Genomic DNA, 18,917 nt, shown 5'->3' with positions numbered 1-18,917 from the left:
CACTCGCCAATGACAATAGAGAGACCCAACTAGCAAACAATCTCATTTCGGCTCCCGGTCTCGTAGACAATGGTCAATCAAATGAAATGTGTAACCATAGTGTCAACAACCAACAAAATACAGATTGTTCAACAATCTACCTGAGTAGGCCATACATTGTGTATGAGAGTTTGTATTGTTGCATGTTGTAAAGCTTACATATTTAATTCTTGTCATGAAAATGATTTGGTATTTCAAATATAGCTGCGTTAAATTGTTATATTACTACAGTGGAGCACCGATTAGTTGGAGTGCAGTGGAGCGCCACATTTAGTTGGATAATTGTAACTTAGAACTTAAGTAAAAATTTCAAATGAATCATGGAAAAAATGTTACATCCTTTGTAATACAGAAAAATGCAAATTCCTATACAAAATGTATGGCCTATCCAGGTAGGCGGTTGTTAATGTAAGGGGTACAAGTCAGAAAAAAATAATAAACCATAATAACATACTTTATGGGACGACCCGGTGGCATGATATTAGCGGCACTGGCGGCATTAGGTTGTTCACACTGCGATTAAATCCTCTTTTATTTTGGTAACAAAACATAAACAATATTATATTACTCAAAAACAAAAACATTCGACTGGTGTAGCAACAAGACCAATTACAAATAACTATTTTTCACAAAAAAGTTTGTGTTGTTCGTATCTTCAGTGCTTTGCAGTTATCACAGCTGAACCACCCATTGGAAGCTGTTTAAGATGCTTGCAGTCCAAGCTTCAGCTGTTAAAGAGCGAAGTAGGATGGGAGAGATGGTGTGACGTCTGCGGGTTATTAAAGGAGGACAGATACGGAGAGGAAGATTAGGAATGAAGAAGCAACATATAGAGTTTGGAACTGGAGGCGGTCGTTCTCGAGAAATATAATACCGAGCAGACGACATCCGGATTTGTAATTAGTCCTTGATCCACGAAATGCGGTTGACCTGAAGCTGATCTAGGACAGATGAATAGAGTAGAGGTGTACGGGAACCAGAAATTCATATTATTCATTAATATGAACCATCGGAACCTTGGAAAAATACTCACCACATTCAGAAAGCCATGTTCCTTCTTATCAGTGCTCTTGTAAGTGCCTCAGGCACTATTGTGTGGCACGTGTGCTATTTTTGCGCAAAATACGTAGTTTAGTCGCGTTGCCCTGCATCAAGTCCAACAAACAACCATCTATAAAATATCTATAAAATGATTGGAAATGTAAATTAATCTTTACGTTTAAATTAGTGTTGGGTAATTCAGATTCAGATTCATGAATCTCAAAGAATCTTTGAACTGAATGAATGAATCTGAATCTCTATTCGAAAGATTCATGAATCCTCAGAGATTCATGAATCCCGCCTGGAAACATAATTTTGATTTTTTTGGAAACTAATATTTCAATAGTTTAAAGAATAAACATAATTAAAAATAACTTTGTTCAAGTGCAAAGAAAATTGACACTTGCGCTCTTTTATCTGCTGTCTTGATCTCGTGGCACTACTCTACTCACATACCATACTAATTTTCTGTTATTTGTTCTATCGGAATTCAAAATAGATGAATGACGGTGCAGTGAGTTTTTGTAAATTAGCTTATTTGTGGATTTATTGACGCCCCATACATTCTTGAAAGTATAAACTTCCAGACTCCTAATTGAAATTTCAGACCAAGGCCAGTTTTTAGGGCATCGCAAAGTTACGGACACTCAATGAAATTCAGCTCGGTTAGTTTAAGCAATCTAGCTTTAAGAATGCTGCTAATAATAATGCAGTGCTAATAACAACTTCATCTGTATAAAATTTCTTATTTCGGACGAAAAAATTATAAAAAAAAGTACAAAATTATGTTTCCGGCGAGATTCATGAATCTCTGAAGATTTATTAATCTCATAGGATTCATGAATCCTTAGAGAGTCGATTCCTGATTTGAATGACTCCTCGTTAAAGATTCATATGAATGACTCTTCGCAAAAGATTCATTAAGCACAACACTAGTTAAAATACTCGAGTGGATGATTGTTGGTTTGTGAAGCAAATGATTCAAATAATGATTTCATAATCAATATTGCTAGTGTACGCAAGGTGGCGTTGTTTGTAACACAAAATAATTGCCCGTTTCCAATCTTTCATTTTTTTTACCGCTCAAAATTGACCTATAATTTGACCGTCTAATCCCTATAGAAAGATGTATATCGAAATCCGTAATGATTATAGCTCAAGTTTGATCCTGGTTCGTTTAGGCTTTTTCTAATTCTTTCATTTTATACAAATCGATTCTACATGTTCGATAGATAATCATTCCACATGGGTTCTAGTGTTGCGATGAACATTTCCTTCCCTTTGCAATATCGATATCATGTCTTTAATCAATCTTAAGCTAGTTGTCTCATCCATATCATTAAGCTCGCGCACCATAAACTCTCCGAAACCGCTATAACGACGCTTCGATTGATTTGTAAAACTCTCAATTACAGTTTGCATCTTTTTGATGGAACTACTCATTAACTGAATAGGGTCTGAGCTACTGCCTCGATTGATTGTCTCTGTCGGGTTATACAACGGATCACATTGACCGTTTGCATCAGTTGCAACGTTGATCGTAAAAGTTGTGCCATCCACTAACGTTTCTGTTGTGTCGTCATCTGATACAATTGTATCAAAATTCTCCTACAAATAGAAAAAGTTGATAGTACAAACCCTTTTTGAAACTTCTCTTGGATTATAATTCAACCTGATGAATTTTTGTCAATTTGGCTAATTTTCTTTCAGAGAATTTCAATTTTTGCTCCAAGGATAACATTTTTTGTTGTTGTAGCTAGAAAAAAGAAATATATGGTGATTACTTATTTTCCCTTATATCTACTAGATTTTTAAAATGTTCACTACCTGTACTTCCGCTCTTTGCTGTTGTAGCTGTTTCTCGAGTCTTTCGTTTAACTGATATAACAACATTGATTTCCGTTTTTCATTCACATAACGTTGTTCGAGAGAGATTTCAGAATCTGCCATGCCATCATCAGCATTATTTTGTTCTTCCTCCAGCAAAGTGCCTTGGGGCAGATTGCCATTCGTCACATCATAAGACACGGTACATACGGTCGTTGATTCCGCTAAATTATCCTCCATTGTCGCTTCGTAATTCTCGGATTCTTCTTCAACGTGGACTATCTCATTCAGTTCACATTCCTCCGGAACTATGTTTTGTTCTTCGCCCAAAATTAGATATTCTTTATGCTGTTTGGGAAAGTCCATAAATAGTTTTGAATTATTGCTACAATTGCTTGTGCATGAAAGCAACGCTGCATACCTGTCCTCTTCTTTGGCGAACATTTTTGGAATTTCCCAAAAACTCCATTGAGCAGTAGGCAAACCAATTTGGCCTTAGGCAAGGCTGACCTGAAACAAAACTCGTACAAGTTTAATACAATAAAATTAGATTCCCGAACCCTTCACCCACCTTGATTCTGAGCATTCCTTCTCAGTTCTATGTCGTCTCTAAGCTTGAAGTAATGGACCGTTAAGCTTCGCCATTTACTCCTCAGGACCGAAACACTGTGCCCCATTTTTCGAGCTATTGTGCACCAAGCTACTTTTCTTGCATTTATATTCCTGTAATAATCATCTGATTGCTTCCACAGACAGGGATGTTGCTTTATTTGGTTTATAAAAAGCAGAACTGTTTTTTGATCCCGTATTGGCTTCAAGTAAAAAGAGCAAAAGCATTGCTTCACTAATCGCTTCATAATACCGTAACCCATTTGATGCTCACGTTTCTCTGTATTTGCAATGACTGCATTTTTCTCCGACACGTAATGATAAAAACTGCAGGAAAGGTGCAAAGGTTATAAAAGTACAAAAGTGTGCAAGGTCGTACACTGCATCGGCCCAACGGGTCGTTTCACATAATTAATATCGTGACTTCTGAATCTTTGTGCTTTTATTCTACAATTCGTGTTCAGCTGGTCCTGTGTGGTGTTTGTTTTGATTAAAGACTTCACTCCAATGTCAGTTTCATTTTCTAAAGAGATTTGTTTACACTGTCGTGTTCAACACTGTTGGTCAACAATGTTCAAAAGTAGTGGAAAACCCCTGCAAGATCGATGATTTTTTTGGCGGGAAAAAATTATATCGTCACACTTTTTAAATTAACTATTCAAGGTAATCAAAAATATTTAACAAATTTCAAATATGTTTACTCAAATAAATCGACGAATAGTAAATCTTCCATCTAGTTTTTATTCGTTGTAGTTATGACAAAGCTTCATTTTAACACATTGCCATAAATAAACGTGTTTAAAAATCAATCCATTTTTCCTTTTTTCTTTGAACACTATAGAATCCGCCGTGCAGTATTTCATTCGACGACTGCATTTGATGTCCGACAAGATCTGTTACACTCAATCCAACCGGCATATTTGTTAGCTGCGACACTCTGCATAACAAACACCAGACAAGAAAAAATTGTTGAGTATATATACAAAACTTTTTGTTGCAGTATTCTTTAGGTGTCCCGCTAAACGATGAAAAAACATATATCGTGATGAACGATATGTAAAATTCTCAATGATGCAAAGCAGAAGAACGTGGGCAAGATTGTAAAATTATGAATGCGATGAATTGTTGATTATAAAATTGTAAATGTGTCTTAACGTTAAGAATATTTGTGTCTACGCTCATTTAACTCATAACATCTGCCCAATTAATTGACAACTATTGTGGCTACTATTTAAGGGTAAAAAAAACACACTTCTGATATATTCCTACTATATTTTTTTCACTTTTATTCATTGGGTCCTATTAATATATATATACGCGTGTAACCATCTCAGTTTGTAATTGCGGAAGTTTATATGTAGTATTTCAAATTAACCAAAGCTTGGTCGAAATCGTCTGTTTCTAAGTTCGCACCAGACGCTGCTGAACCGAGTACAGCATTAACTCAACGGTAGGGTTTACATAAAATTGTAACTTAAATTGTTGCTATACCTTTCAAGTCTCAGTTTTGCAACATCTTCTCTACTGCTCGCTCTATGGCATGCAAACGTATTGGCGCGGCTATAAGACAAAATAAGAAGCGTCTCTTTAAAAGTAGGCAAGTAACAAATCAATGCACCAATGCGTTCATGCAATCTCAAAAGTCGCTAATGGATCTCATCTCAATTTGCGAAAAGCTTCCAAAAAGAATAAACCAATACGAACATCATTCTGTTGATCCTGGATCCTTCATTTGCATTTTCACTACACTGTCGTTCGCGATAAGTACACTCATTTTGTCTTATCCGTCACAGTTTCATCGTCACCACAGTAAACAGCTGGCCCTATTGCACTATCTGCTTTCAAGGGGATAAACACAACAAATTACGTTCTAAGTATTATATGTTAAGCTTCCTTCACAGCAAGAAGTATGTGTTTTGTATATATATATGTATCTTTCTGGTACAATAAAATATATTTACTTATTGTATTTTCATGCAATCCGCAGGCGCACATCGTGCAGCCTAGGAAATACAGCAATGTGTACAATAGAGATATTATATTACTACATATTTATATTCATAAATACATGCATACGGATTCCTTCGTTCACGATAGTACTTGCAGTGTTCCGTCGGTATTGTAAGATTACTTATGTCGTTATTATTACTGTCTACTTTCGTAGTATTTGCACTTCTTTGCGGAAACACAGGGAAGAATCGATGGCATTCATTCATAGTTAATCCGTTTGAACAGGGGTGAAGAGAATGCCATTAGAATCTGACCATCTAGTTTACCTTGTTTTGCTAGCCGTTTTGTAAACACAACTATATTCAATAGAGAACAACAACATTTCAGTTTTAGATTTTTGTTAGATACATATATGAATGTCGAAGCAGCGATAATACTGCAACAGAAGCAACAGCTAACAATATACTGCCGAAGAAGCCACTGTCTACTGCGGGGAAATATGCGCAGCCTTATGCGCGTGGTTCTTACAATTATTTTTTTAACATCATTTACAATTCATTCGTTATTATTATTGTTACTGATATTCTTATATGATACTGCAGCGGGCGTACAAATTACAGATCCTATCAACAAATAAATTCTTTACATCCACCGACCGACCGGTTGAAATAGGTGTCGGTAATTGAACTCAAAACAATACAATACACCTGCATATAACAGGTGTTCTGCTAAATATCGAATTCATGCTGAACTCTGCAAACACCGAAATCACGATTTGGAATGATTAGAAACTACAGGCTTTTCTATTCAATGACACTTATAATTCACGCCTGCGTGTGAAACAATATTCCATCAGTAACTCGATAACAGTGTAGCATACTCATGCCTTACTCATGCATCATGTAGGATGGTTGACGATATTTGGAATGGTTTCATTGTATCTTAACGCTTGATGTTAACACATAATTGCGATTTCGAATCGTCCAAACGACACGGAAAAGTTAGTTGGTGTACGCATAGGTTCAGTACATGTGTTCCGGATCGAAATTATACACGCCTGTTTTATGATGTATCGATCCTACCAGTCGTTAATGAATCTTTCTTGCCAGTTGATTTACCTTCAATCTGCATTAAACTACGACATCCATAGTTCAACATAACCCATATCATACTCACAATACAGTCGAGTACTCGTATTGGTATTAGGCGTATTTTACAACCTAACTTATTCGTTAATCTTCATCATTACTCTATGTGATTTTTACATTGAAATGGATTCTTTGATACTATAAGTGTCAAAGTGTCCGCCAATGACAAAAAGCTAGATCAAATATTGCATTCAAGTAATTATATACCACCAGGTGCTAACCTTCTACACAATCCTACCTTTCCTCCAGGGATTTTGACTGCATTACGCAAACGATTGTTTCCACAATTCTCTACCTTTTTACTGTACTGCTTAATATACCCCTTTTTTGCTTTCGTTCGCCATTCTCCAGTGGTATGCAAGATTTCAGTTAAACATATTAATCAGGGTACGGACGTTAGCTGAGTGCGTTGCTATTTAAATCATTCGTTATTAATGTTCTGCAGCACATAATAAGAGTGTATATGTATATATGGTATCGGTCTGCACCGGTGCCTGATAACGCCTACAGTGGCTTTAGAGTGCTCCGAATGGATCCAACTGTATATTGCCAGTCGCAGCAGCGGCGGAAGGCATTGCTGTCGCTGGTTGTTGCATCATAGCTGTTTGCATGTGCATCGGTTGTTGACTAGGAAGCACCGGTTGCTGGGATGCCATGCCAGTAGTGGCCATTCCTGGGGCCATCGCTGGTGTTGTTCCGGACATGGTAGCACCCATCATTGGCCTTATTTGGGTCATACCTTGCTGCAAATATTTATACAGAATGAGAGATTTCACATGTAATTACGTACTACCGATATTCTACAATCTATGGTATTAAACTAGTTGTAAATGGATCAACACCTTACAAATTCACCGCAATTTAATATCCTACATTCGTAATATTATCTTACAATTCATCGTAAAATATAAACGAATTACAACAAACAAAACAGGTTATTACAAAACACAATGCACATTCCTGAAAGGGCTATTCTGTTTTAGAAATTATCGACAACATTGTTTAATGACATTTTTTTAACTAGACCTCAAATTTGCACCAGCAACACGCGTATTTGCGCGCAATCAAAACATATATCTAACGTTATAGTACTAGATTTTTTTTCGCCAAATATTTCACGCTTGACATCTAGGTCATTAACTAACATCTGTATCTTTCTTAGGCTTATACAATAATACCATCAAAAAGCTACACACTGTAATGTAGCACCTAACAGAAGACAACGAAAAGCAGGTGATAAAACATATGCGAATGAAGTAAACTCTTCATTTCGTGATAAAATATCAGATGAACAAAACATAAAACTAAAAGTAGCTTACCTGAAGGTAATATCCTGGCACTACGGGAAGGGGAGTGTGTGTGCTGGGATGTATTGTGCTAGGAACTGGAAAAACAGCCATACCTTGTGCCTTGTGTCACAGCGAAACCGTAGTATACACCCCGAATGGGTAAATCGCACGAAACACATAAATCCCCATTACACATAAAAACAAAACCAACAAACATACATACATAGCAATAATCGACATTACCGTTCATTAAAAATACATTCAAGCGGACATCAGAAGTGAAACATATGGCACACGTTAATCAAGGTAGAACAATATGCAAAAGAAAGAACATTAAATTTCACCGAAAAAAAGAAGAAAAAGATAAGAAATAAAAATTAAATTAACAATTTGTAAGGCGAAAAAAATAGACTAACACTAAAAAAAACTAAGTGCACAAATACTACTGCATTCAACATATGTAAACCAAATCCGAACAATCCGAATACAAATATATTACACAAGCGATAGTTTTAAAAGCAGGATATCTGCACAAGAATGCAAATGGGGGGATAGTTTCTATCTAATTAACGTTTTTTTTCTATAACATTAAGAATTACATTATTATATTTAACTATACTACACGGGGACAAATTATACTAAGCTATAATTTTACTTTTTTATTATCTAAAACACGATCATTAGAAAATGATTTAGTTTGAAATAAAATCAAATCCAAAACAGGTTCATTTAAAACCCTTTCAACTTGATATTCATGTGCTATCAAGGGTGTTAGTAAAAGATCATATGAACTGGGGATCGATTATTTTCTCTCAAGAACGAGAAAATAATGAACAAGGGTATTCGAATTAGGTTATAGTGGTATATTAATAATGACTAGCAACGTTACTAACCAACTTTCAATTGTCAGTCTGAGTTAATGATAGTGGAAGATCATGATACAAGATGTTAGATTAGAGCTATGTTTGTTCGTTATTTCATTGCAATTGATGTTTACCATTGGTTTGTAGCCTGTCTGATTAGTGGCCGGTTGTGGTTGGGGTGACCATCCAGCCGAACCAGTTTTTGCTGATGTCTTCGGTGAACTCCATTGCATATTCCTTTCACAAAAAAGAGACAAGAAAGTCACAAAAATCGACTTTACACTCAAAAGGGCATAGACGAATGTCAACAAACTTACTTCCCACAACTGGACTTATTGATAGTAAGACTTTCGGCTAACGACGCCAACGAACTATCCAAATCACCGGTCAATACTTTGCCTGGCTGAGAGGCAGCGGCCGGAGGTGCGCTGGATCCTGCACGCAATAGAAGAAGTTATGTTAAGTAAAAATTAATATACAAACATTCTGCTTATTCCAAACCACTAACCATTTTGTTCCAATCCACCGAAAACGGAAGTGAAGTTGTTATCGGACACGAAAGTGTCGCTGCCCTGGACTGCTTGTCCAGCCATTCCTGGGACTGCTGCCGTTGTCATACTACCGTTAAAACCTATCAGTTTGATCAAATATTAAAATATAACACAAAATTACATGCAATCATTGCAAAAATTTTTATACACATTCATACCTCCATTTCCCATCCATGTATTCGGGGCTGCAAACGCATTTGTATTTCCTACTGGCACAGTACTAGCGACTGGTGCTGGTGTGGCGAAAACATCTGCAAAAGGATTTCCAAGTTGCAGTAGATCATCCGACGCTTTGGACGAAGCAGCAGATGCTTGCTGATCTTGTACGGGTTTCGGAGCCTCAAACAGATCGACAATGTTGTTTTGACTAGTGGTGGGCGACGACAGGAACGGGTTTGTTATAGCCGAAGCCGTTGTTGGTGATGATACCTTCGACTGTCAAAATAGGAAAGAAATTTGTCATCGCAACACAACATCATTGTCTTAATCATGCTTTTGCTTATTAGCTACTGTTCTGTACCTTGTACTGATTCATTGCAGCCTCTTCTTCAGCCAGAACTTGAGCCTTCAAACTCTCATCGATCATGCCATTTGTGGGACTATCAAATTTGCTGGATTCCGCCACAATCCCAAAGGATGAACTAGTCGATGTAAGTGCGTTCACTCCGCTTTTAACATTCTTTTGATTGCTATATGGACGGAAAATGTGCAAATGGAGGTATGGAATGAATTTGGTTTTAGTTTCCGACTGAAATATATCACAATTTTTGCCGCCATTCTTTACCTCGCTGTTTGTGTTGGAGTGTTTGCTGCCGATCCCTTCTTGCCTTCTAGGGCCAGCAAGTGCTGTTCTAGCGCATCTAACAGAGAACTCGGTGCTTTGGTCAGATCTGGCAGGTCACCCTTATCAATGCCAACGTTCTGTAATTGTTTCGCTTAAGTTTAGTTACTGTAATGGAGACCGGTTGCAATACAGTTACCATAAAATGGAAACCAGCGCGGCTTACCTCTGCGACTTTGAGAAACTCGCCGACGCGATCCATTCGAGTAAGAAACTTTTTGTATAAATCAAGCGCATCGCGGCATTGTTTCTTATTCATGTCGAAATACTTCTCCAGCAGATTAATGATGCCATCGTTATAACAAGCGAACAGCCGTATCAAATCACGGAATAACAACATGAAGCACATGTTGATAACTCCTATCATCCAGGTTCAAAAAGAAAGTATTGGTTATTTGAAAAAAAAAAAACATTTATAATTAGTACCACTATCGTACCGTTCTGCAAAAGGCGCACATTCTACACAATATGCATTTTATTTGCTTACCGTTGGTAAGATCGTTCGCCGTACAATCAAACTCCAGTAACGAATCAAGTTGAGCCTGCAGAATTGGCAATGTCTTCAGAAGTTTGTCGGCGTGCATCACGCGCAAAGAGCCTTCCTCCTTTCCACGTTTCATTTTGCAAAAGTCGAAGGCCACTGTACGATACGACAAAGCCTTCTCGTTGAGATATTTTGCGTAACGCCGTATAAACGGAGACATGTCATAACCTAAATATGAAGTAGTAATGACATTCGAATAAAATTCTTTATTTCTTCATAACCTATCAATTATAAAATTAATGATTTTCAAAGTAGACCATAACGTATTATTAAATGATTTTTTTATAAATTAATGATTCTGCCTCATCTTTCTGATTATGGTGAAAGTAGAACGAACGCTTTCCTAACGTTAATAACAGTAGAGATAATGACAATACGGTTCAATATGAGTCGTTAAATTTTTCTTCATTCATCCTCAAGAAGGTTGAACATTTCTGACATTTCTGGTGTTCTTTGATTTAAAAACAAAATACTTTGTCAATATGCTAAAGCTCAAATTAAATAGGATTTGTAACGTCAACCACTGATAGTGTAGCTTAATTTATAAAACTGGTGGCTCTGTACGATACACAACCGATTTAGCATAAGCTTTTCTCAGTTTATAGCTGATCAAAGTGAAAATACGTTATGCTCTATAATCACTCTGGCTAGGGTGATGGTTAATAGATATTTTTGTTTTTGTTATGAGGAAATCAGTTAATTAGTTGCACGTAACATTAAGGAAAGAAAAAGAGGCTACTACTTACCCATACGAGCACCAACAGCGCCTAAGATTGTTTTTAGCAACGAATTAAAACAATAATGAAGGGTAGACGAGGTTAGTTTTAGGAGAAAGAGACGTAACAGTACATTAGTAAAAAGATTGTTGTTGTGTTCGATGTTCTACATTCGATGCCAATTAGAACTGGATGGTGAGTAGTTTTAGTGTAGAGCAATATGTTGTTTCTTTGTTTGACAATTGATATCTACCTTGTACTCCACCCTTATCAAGAAAGTTGTTCAATTGGAAGGATGAATTGCTTGAAGCCAAATATTGGATAAATCGCTGCAATTATAATGAAACAAAACAAATAGATTAATTGCGAATCTTGCATCGATCCAATCTTCAATCCAATCAATCTGCGATCCACTCTACCTCGTTTCCGTAGGCCAACATGTGATGAGTTGTGATCAGTGCCTTGTACACTACGACCCAATTTGCATTCTGAGATCGTTCAATCAACAGTGTAGCTAAATGGGGAATCGATACGTTCGGTTCGTTGGTGCAATGTACCAAATCTGAGGAATAGAATAAACATGTAAATGTAATCCATTGTCAAAAGGAACAGTAAAGTTTGTATCATAGTTATTAAGCAATAACATTCTTCTCACAGCTCATTTACGACCCCGGGATAAATAACCTCCAATGAATCACAAAACATTGGTTACGGAGTGGGCCGTTGACTTTCGCAACAGAACCATATTTATCGTTATCATTCGTAGGGAGGATACCAGAACCGATGGTGCTACATATGCTGGTCATTCTTGTTTCTAGCAGGCGGTACAAGTTTTGCTATCTGACTATTTTCTTTTGAACTCCTATCAGTAACTACAGGCCCGTTGCTGTAATTTGGCATGGCGAGCATATCACAAAGAGGGCTGTTCGGGTAAATGAACGAAGAGTCGTTTAGCATAATAGAAAATTTTTCACATAGCATCCGCCAGAACATAATTTGAGAACGAAAAATGAAATATAAAGAAATGCATTCAAACCGATTATTTAACATCTCCACACTGTTGATAGTGCGCCCGCGTGTTAGGATGGTCCTCGATGCAAAACAAGGACGTGTGCTAGAGCAAGCGACGAAAGTAGGGAGGGGGGTTCGTTGTACGCTGGCTCTCAACAGCACCAGTGCGAAACAAGAGATGTGTGTGTTGCGAGGTTCGAGGGCACCAAATGTCAATAAGAGACAACCAAAATCATCGGGGCCAAGGGTACGGCTCCCCCTGCCTCTTCTCATCATTTCTTTTCTTGCTTCCTTTCGTTTTCGTCTCTCCTTTCGTCCTTCTACCGTCGCTTGCACCTGCTGTTTTATAATCTTACACCGAAACAATTTGACGGACCATCGTTCGGAGAGCATATACGTCATCGAGAGACCACACAATATCGATACTTACAGTCAAGATGCTTTTTCTTCGGGCCAATCATTTCTTCCGTCGTAGCCTTGCACACGGATTTGGCAAGCCCTTGTCCAGCAAGGCTGTGTCGTGCAGCCAGCAACCTGTCATTGATCGTTTGGCCAGCCATGTTCGCTACGCGTTATCCTTTCAGATCCTTTCTGACGTCACCGTTCTAGTTACAGTACGATTCTCGCGATCCACCTGCCAAAGCGAACACTTAATTCGTGTTTGTTCCTTGTTTTCTGTCGCTGCTTTCTTAAGCTACTGACCAAAAATCACTTTGCTGCCCTTTATCTGCGCCACTAGCAATAGGCAAGTTGCACTACGCTTACACAGTACACTGTTCTTTGCTTTGCTTTTCACGCACAAGGGCCGAAAAATGACACACGCGTCAAGCACACAAACACACACACACAGCCGAATACAGTCGAACAAGCGCACAATGGTGCAGGACAATTTCTACTGCCAGAAACTTCCCACGCTCCGGATCACCTATCAAAACAGCGAGTACGAAAAATGTTGTAATTAATCTTCTTCCAATTCGTCCACCGCAGCCACGGTCGTGTATCGCCGTATGGTTCCACACGACACTCTGTCTTCGTGTCGTAATGCTAGCGCGATATAATGAATGTGCAATATATTTTCTACCCTTTCTGTAAAGTAGTGCTTCGTCGTTACAGCTTCAAAAGAATACGAATCGAGGCGCTGTGTATCACACTTTTCACCCGATGGACGAAGATTTGCGGCTGGAATTTAATTAATTCGAGATTTTGTCCACGCATACGCACTCACTCTAGCGCACCGCCCCGTGTACACACTTTCAATCTAATTTGTTCTCTTCATTCTTCATGAGCACAGAATGAAAATTTCACCAAAGGCGCGCGTCGCGGTCACCCGACGTGACAGCCATATTCAAAAATACTGTTTACGAAGTGAGAACGTTTTATGATGATAAAGTACAGTGTTCTAGAGATTTCTACTTCAGCATTTTTGTTTTGTTTGCCTACGCTTTTTTCGATGCATCTCATGGAAATACATCTTCCATTGAGAAAGTTACCCCTTTTAAGATCTGAACCTATAATAAAAAAAAATAATCATTTTTATGCAAAAACGACCACCGTGAATTCCAGAACAGGAAGCATTCCGTTTATAACCATAAAACTACTTCTTGCGCAGAAAAATAAAACGATTAACGGTTTATCAGTATTTCACTCTGCGATTGACATTGTTCTTTTGTCCATTTTTTTTAAACAAACCTGAAGATAAGCACATCTAAATGTAGGCTTTCCAGTGTTCCTTGCACTGTGGAAAAATCGGTATTTTGCACGTTAGGCTGTTGTGTTATACAAGTTATGTGTGTTTCGTACACTTTGGAACAATTTGTTTCGTTCTACACCATCAGCTGTTTTGGGCTGTCGATGACAGATCGAAGGTAGAACAGTTTTGCACCGGAATGTTTACATTTACTCAATTCGGTTGCCGCAAGCACTGTGTTTCCGAAATCTGGAACAAAATTAACCAACTTTTCAACGAAAAACCACAAACGAATGGCTCATGTTTATCGTAAGCTTTTCGCTGAAAAGGTGAGTCTCAATAGAAATGGAAAATTTATTTTCATCGTTTACCGTACGTATTTCTTTCAGGTGTCGCGAATATGCGGAACGAACGTTCAAATACCTATGACGGCGCTAAACTTTACTTACCAAAAAATGTCTCAAACGCCGGAGTTAAACCTCTCAGTGCACTGCTTAGGAAACATTGCGGACCGAATATTCTCCTGCTCTAGTGAGATATGTGGCATTGGGAAATCAGAGCATATTATCAACATATCGACAGAATTACGATCTGGGAAAAAGTGGTTGAAACTATCGCTTGACAAATTGAAGCTAATACAAACGGTACTTGACCGAAAATCAGTGCATGAGGAATATAATACTACCAAGAGTGAAACCATGATAGTAGAATTTAGTTCACCCAACATTGCAAAACCGTTTCATGCTGGACATCTAAGGTCAACTATTGTAGGTAATTTTCTGTCCAACGTAAATGAATTCCTTGGTAATCGTGTTCTCAGGCTTAACTACCTTGGTGACTGGGGTACGCAGTTTGGATATTTAGCACTGGGAGTGCAACTAAAACAACTTTCACGGTCGGATATAAATGAAAACCCGTTAAAGTGTCTCTATGACGCATACGTCTACGCGCACGAAGCAGTGCGTAACGATCCAAACATGCACGAATTGGCCATAAATATTTTTTCACGCATGGAACAAGGCACCGCCGATGATCTACATCAATGGGAGGACTACCGCGCTTACACAGTGCAGGAATTGGAAGATATTTATCGAAGGCTAGGCGTGCGATTCACCGGGTACGAGTGGGAATCACAATACGGAGTAAACAAAATAGCAAATGTGCTAGAAACACTGAAGCATTGCGACATACTGAAAGATCAAACGGATGGACGAAAGGTAGTGCAACTTCAGCATCGAACTATTCCCGTAGTGAAAAGCGATGGTTCCGGCATGTATCTTTTGCGCGACATTGCTGCCTTGATGGATCGCCACAAAAGGTTCGGTTTCCAGAAATGTTTTTACGTGGTCGAAAATGGTCAAACGGATCATTTTGCATCGCTACGTGAGGTAGCACACCTTCTGCAATTGCCTTATGCTGGCGGCATCGAACACATCAAATTTGGCCGAATACACGGAATGAGCACTAGGCGTGGAAAGGTTGTATTTTTGAAAGATATTCTACACGAGGCGCAACTCTTGGTGCAGGAGAAACAACACGAGTCTCCAAACACCAAGACCAATACAATCGATAATCCCGAAATTTGTGATATCCTGGGCACTAGTGCCGTCATTATCAATGATTTAAAACAACGCCGCATGAAGGACTATGATTTTGATTGGTCAAAAATTCTCCGCATGGAAGGTGATTCGGGAATTAAGTTGCAGTACACTCACTGTCGTTTGGTGAGCCTTCTAGAGAGACAATCATCAGCAGAGGAATTATTATATGTCGAATGTGATGGATCATCTTTGAAGGAACCAGAAGCACTAGAGCTAATATGTCAGCTGGCCAATTTTAAACCAATTTGTTACCAGGCTCAAGAAGCAGCGGAAGCTTGCATACTCGTCGCCTATTTGTTCCGTCTGTGGTTCGTATATTGCCTTTGGCTATTGCTATTAAATAGGTAGATGCTTAAATAATACTATTCTCTTCTTTGTTGGCATTTCATTACAGCAAAGCTATAAACTTGGCCCTCAAAAGATTGCCAGTAAAACAAGAACCTGACAAAAAGAAACGGCAGCAACGAATAGTGCTATTCAGTAAGGCAAAGTTTATTCTGCACACCGGAATGGAGTTGTTAGGATTAAGGCCATTGACAGAAATGTGATATGAATAATGTTAACAAAGTCATTAATCAATATAGAATTTAAATTACACCAACATTCTTCTTCTTTATCGTCAACAACAACCTTAAGAGGTCTAAGGTCTACCATTTCTGGCTTTCTGTGACTTTATTTACCCGTAGCTGGATAGGCATTTCTGCGTACGTGGGATTGGCCCGGATGGGATTTTGGTCCGGTCCGTTCGCGTGAAGACCGGCGCCGCTACCATCATGCCACCGGCCGCCCCATGGATCGCCACAAAAGGTTCGGTTTTCAGAAATGCTTTTACGTGGTCGAACATGGTCAAACATCGCTGCTTGCATCGCTACGCCAACATTAAGCAATATATGTTTCTAAAAAAACATGCCATATAATACTTTACAATATAATGTACCACAAAATGAGTATATCCTTGCTGTAGATGACAGGCAGCGAACTTAACTGCTATCTGTTTACTCCATAAGCTAGACAAGTATTATCGTTCATCACTGTACCCATTCCGGACCGTTTGAGCGCAGAATCGCGAATACCTATCTATGGGATAAGGAGATCCTTCTCGACCAAGAGGCTGGGCACATGAGCATTCTTTTACCAACATTACCGTAAGCAGCTGTAGTGCATTTGTTATGTAGTGCAATTTGTTAGTGCGTTTGCATTCGTCCCCATTTCTACACTTGTTATCTCTTTGGCATTAGCCGAAGCACCTACTTTCTAGCAAATATTTAATCAAAGCCAGTCACCAAACCATGGCGGTTGGAGGTGTGAACTTAATTATCTGTTGGTTTTGAAAAAAACACACATAAGGAACTTGGATGGGAAGATGGGATGCATAAGTAACTCTTCCATCTCTCTTTCAATTACATTTTAGGGCGTGTTACGGGTCGTCTTGGTTACGGGAATGGATATTCTGACGGTATCTATTTTGGGCTACAAAAACATACAAAACCACATCGTATAATGTGTTCTAATTTATGTTTTAGGACGTTCCTATGCCGGAATCAACGAGGAAATCATGTACGTAAGCATAGGAATGGGAATTATCATTGCCATACTGATTTGCATCGCACTATGCTATATCGCTCGGGAAAACTGTAAAAACAAGCGAGAATATTATATTACGGCCTAAAATGTGAGTGAGTGTGGGTCCCGGGCGGAGCTGACCGGATAATGTATTGTTCATAGTTAACTATTCTTTAGTTATTTTGGTATTATTTATGCTATTTTTATGCTCGATACACGGTAAACACCAGGTCCAGGTAGCGTTGCGGGTGAGCTCACAACAAATCAAATAAGTAAAGACAAGGTCCGGAACCCTGTTCCTGTCTGAAGTAAACTCGTGTTAACGGAAAAGTCTGTTTATTGCAAAACAATAAGTACATAATATGTATATGTTCGTTTTATATATATACACAGTTCGTGAAATGTAGCAGTCTATTTTGAAAACTATAATGATATTAATGTATACAAACAGCTAACAAGCTAAACGAAATAAAACAAAACGCTAGGATTTGGAAAACGCAATGTTGCTGTGTTCGAAAAACAAATCTGCAAAAAGGTTAATAAATGTACGACGTTAGTAAACTACTATATTAATAAACTATCATGTTTAATAAGTAAGTTTTGCGTTTTGCTTCATTTTGCCTGTGTTTTACCTGGTTGAAAGACGTACACGCAGATGAGTCCAAGGGTCTCATTGTTCACAAATTATATACAAACTCCTTCGGGTTGTTTTGCAGCCGATCCTTTCAACAGTTTCTTATTCCATACACTCCATACACCGGGTCAAGTGCGTTGGTTCCTAGCAGGACCTCTTCGTTCTATGTTGTTTCGCGTGTATGCATTTCGTAGACGATTTTCCGAGATGCACATATTAAAGTAAACTTATACAATAATAAACTTATACATATGTTGGAGCAACGACTCTCTGCCACTTTGAAAGCGCCGGTGCAGAAAATTATACCGGTATTGTTGTTTGCTTAAAATTACAGCAAAATGTACCACGCTTTGTGGGTATTTTCAAGTTCAAATCGCTAAACTGTCACAACAGATGACCCACACCAAACCGATGAAGACGGTTGAGTGTGTAGGTGGGTAGGAGTATCGTGACGAGGGTTGTGTGACGTACATTTGACAGAAGAGTAAAGAGCGTCGTTGCAGTCGGTTCGTGTCGTTCATCGAGGAAAGAAGCAGATCAGCACAGTGGCGTTTTCGGGGTACTCTTCGGATTTCTGGGAACGGGCAGACTACTGCAGAAAGGCGTTTCCAGAACGAAAGTGTTTGTCCGTTCGACTAGATCAAGCAGAAAGTGGACAGTGCGTCTTCTTGTTGACGTTGGTTTTAGTGCATAATATTGTGTCCATTGTGGTGCAAATACAATTCGTGATAGCCCTTCTTCATACACTTGTTGCGTACTAAAATGTGTGCATTGCGAGTCGGAGAACGGCTGCATAGCTAGATGCAGCTATAATTCCATAATGCCACTTTTGCGTTGGGCAGTGTAGTGTGTATTTAACATGTGTAACGTGGATAGCAATCCGAATGGTGTACCTATTTTCATGGGAAAAGAAATCCTCCAACTTTGAACTATTGTTCCTGGAAGCGACGTAAAACTGTTTCTTGGAAATTGACAGCAACCACACGGGCGCTCACGCACACAC

At 38.6% G+C, this 18,917-nt stretch overlaps 4 protein-coding genes across 4 annotated transcripts; 2 read left to right on the top strand and 2 right to left on the bottom strand.

Annotated features, from left to right (window-relative positions):
• Window positions 1-2,316: 2,316 nt before the first annotated feature.
• Window positions 2,317-3,817, bottom strand: LOC128714951 (uncharacterized). The gene is made up of 6 exons (XM_053809833.1): window positions 3,791-3,817; window positions 3,475-3,719; window positions 3,329-3,401; window positions 2,908-3,255; window positions 2,753-2,836; window positions 2,317-2,688 (listed from the first exon to the last, which is right to left on the bottom strand). Exons 1-6 carry the CDS (start codon window positions 3,815-3,817, stop codon window positions 2,317-2,319), a joined length of 1,149 nt encoding a protein of 382 aa, XP_053665808.1.
• A 3,312-nt stretch (window positions 3,818-7,129) lies between these two features.
• On the bottom strand, window positions 7,130-12,989 carry LOC128715475 (phosphatidylinositol-binding clathrin assembly protein LAP). Its single transcript, XM_053810378.1, has 14 exons — window positions 12,860-12,989; window positions 11,838-11,980; window positions 11,672-11,747; window positions 11,449-11,469; window positions 10,646-10,870; window positions 10,325-10,518; window positions 10,102-10,238; window positions 9,838-10,006; window positions 9,476-9,752; window positions 9,275-9,397; window positions 9,084-9,201; window positions 8,901-9,003; window positions 7,934-8,023; window positions 7,130-7,357 (listed from the first exon to the last, which is right to left on the bottom strand). Exons 1-14 carry the CDS (start codon window positions 12,987-12,989, stop codon window positions 7,130-7,132), a joined length of 2,034 nt encoding a protein of 677 aa, XP_053666353.1.
• Window positions 12,990-14,409: 1,420 nt separating this feature from the next.
• LOC128714787 (probable arginine--tRNA ligase, cytoplasmic) lies at window positions 14,410-16,265 on the top strand. The gene is made up of 3 exons (XM_053809667.1): window positions 14,410-14,445; window positions 14,506-16,025; window positions 16,112-16,265. Exons 1-3 carry the CDS (start codon window positions 14,410-14,412, stop codon window positions 16,263-16,265), a joined length of 1,710 nt encoding a protein of 569 aa, XP_053665642.1.
• A 741-nt stretch (window positions 16,266-17,006) lies between these two features.
• Window positions 17,007-17,386, top strand: LOC128714650 (uncharacterized). The gene is made up of 3 exons (XM_053809526.1): window positions 17,007-17,019; window positions 17,129-17,173; window positions 17,241-17,386. The coding sequence occupies exons 1-3, from the start codon at window positions 17,007-17,009 to the stop codon at window positions 17,384-17,386; spliced, it is 204 nt and encodes a 67-aa protein (XP_053665501.1).
• The last annotated feature ends 1,531 nt before the right edge of the window (window positions 17,387-18,917 follow it).

The sequence above is a fragment of the Anopheles marshallii genome, chromosome 3 (assembly GCF_943734725.1).
Source record: "Anopheles marshallii chromosome 3, idAnoMarsDA_429_01, whole genome shotgun sequence".
Classification (NCBI taxonomy): domain Eukaryota; kingdom Metazoa; phylum Arthropoda; class Insecta; order Diptera; family Culicidae; genus Anopheles; species Anopheles marshallii.
Note: the sequence above shows the minus strand (reverse complement) of the source record. Positions and strands in the feature narration are given on the sequence as shown.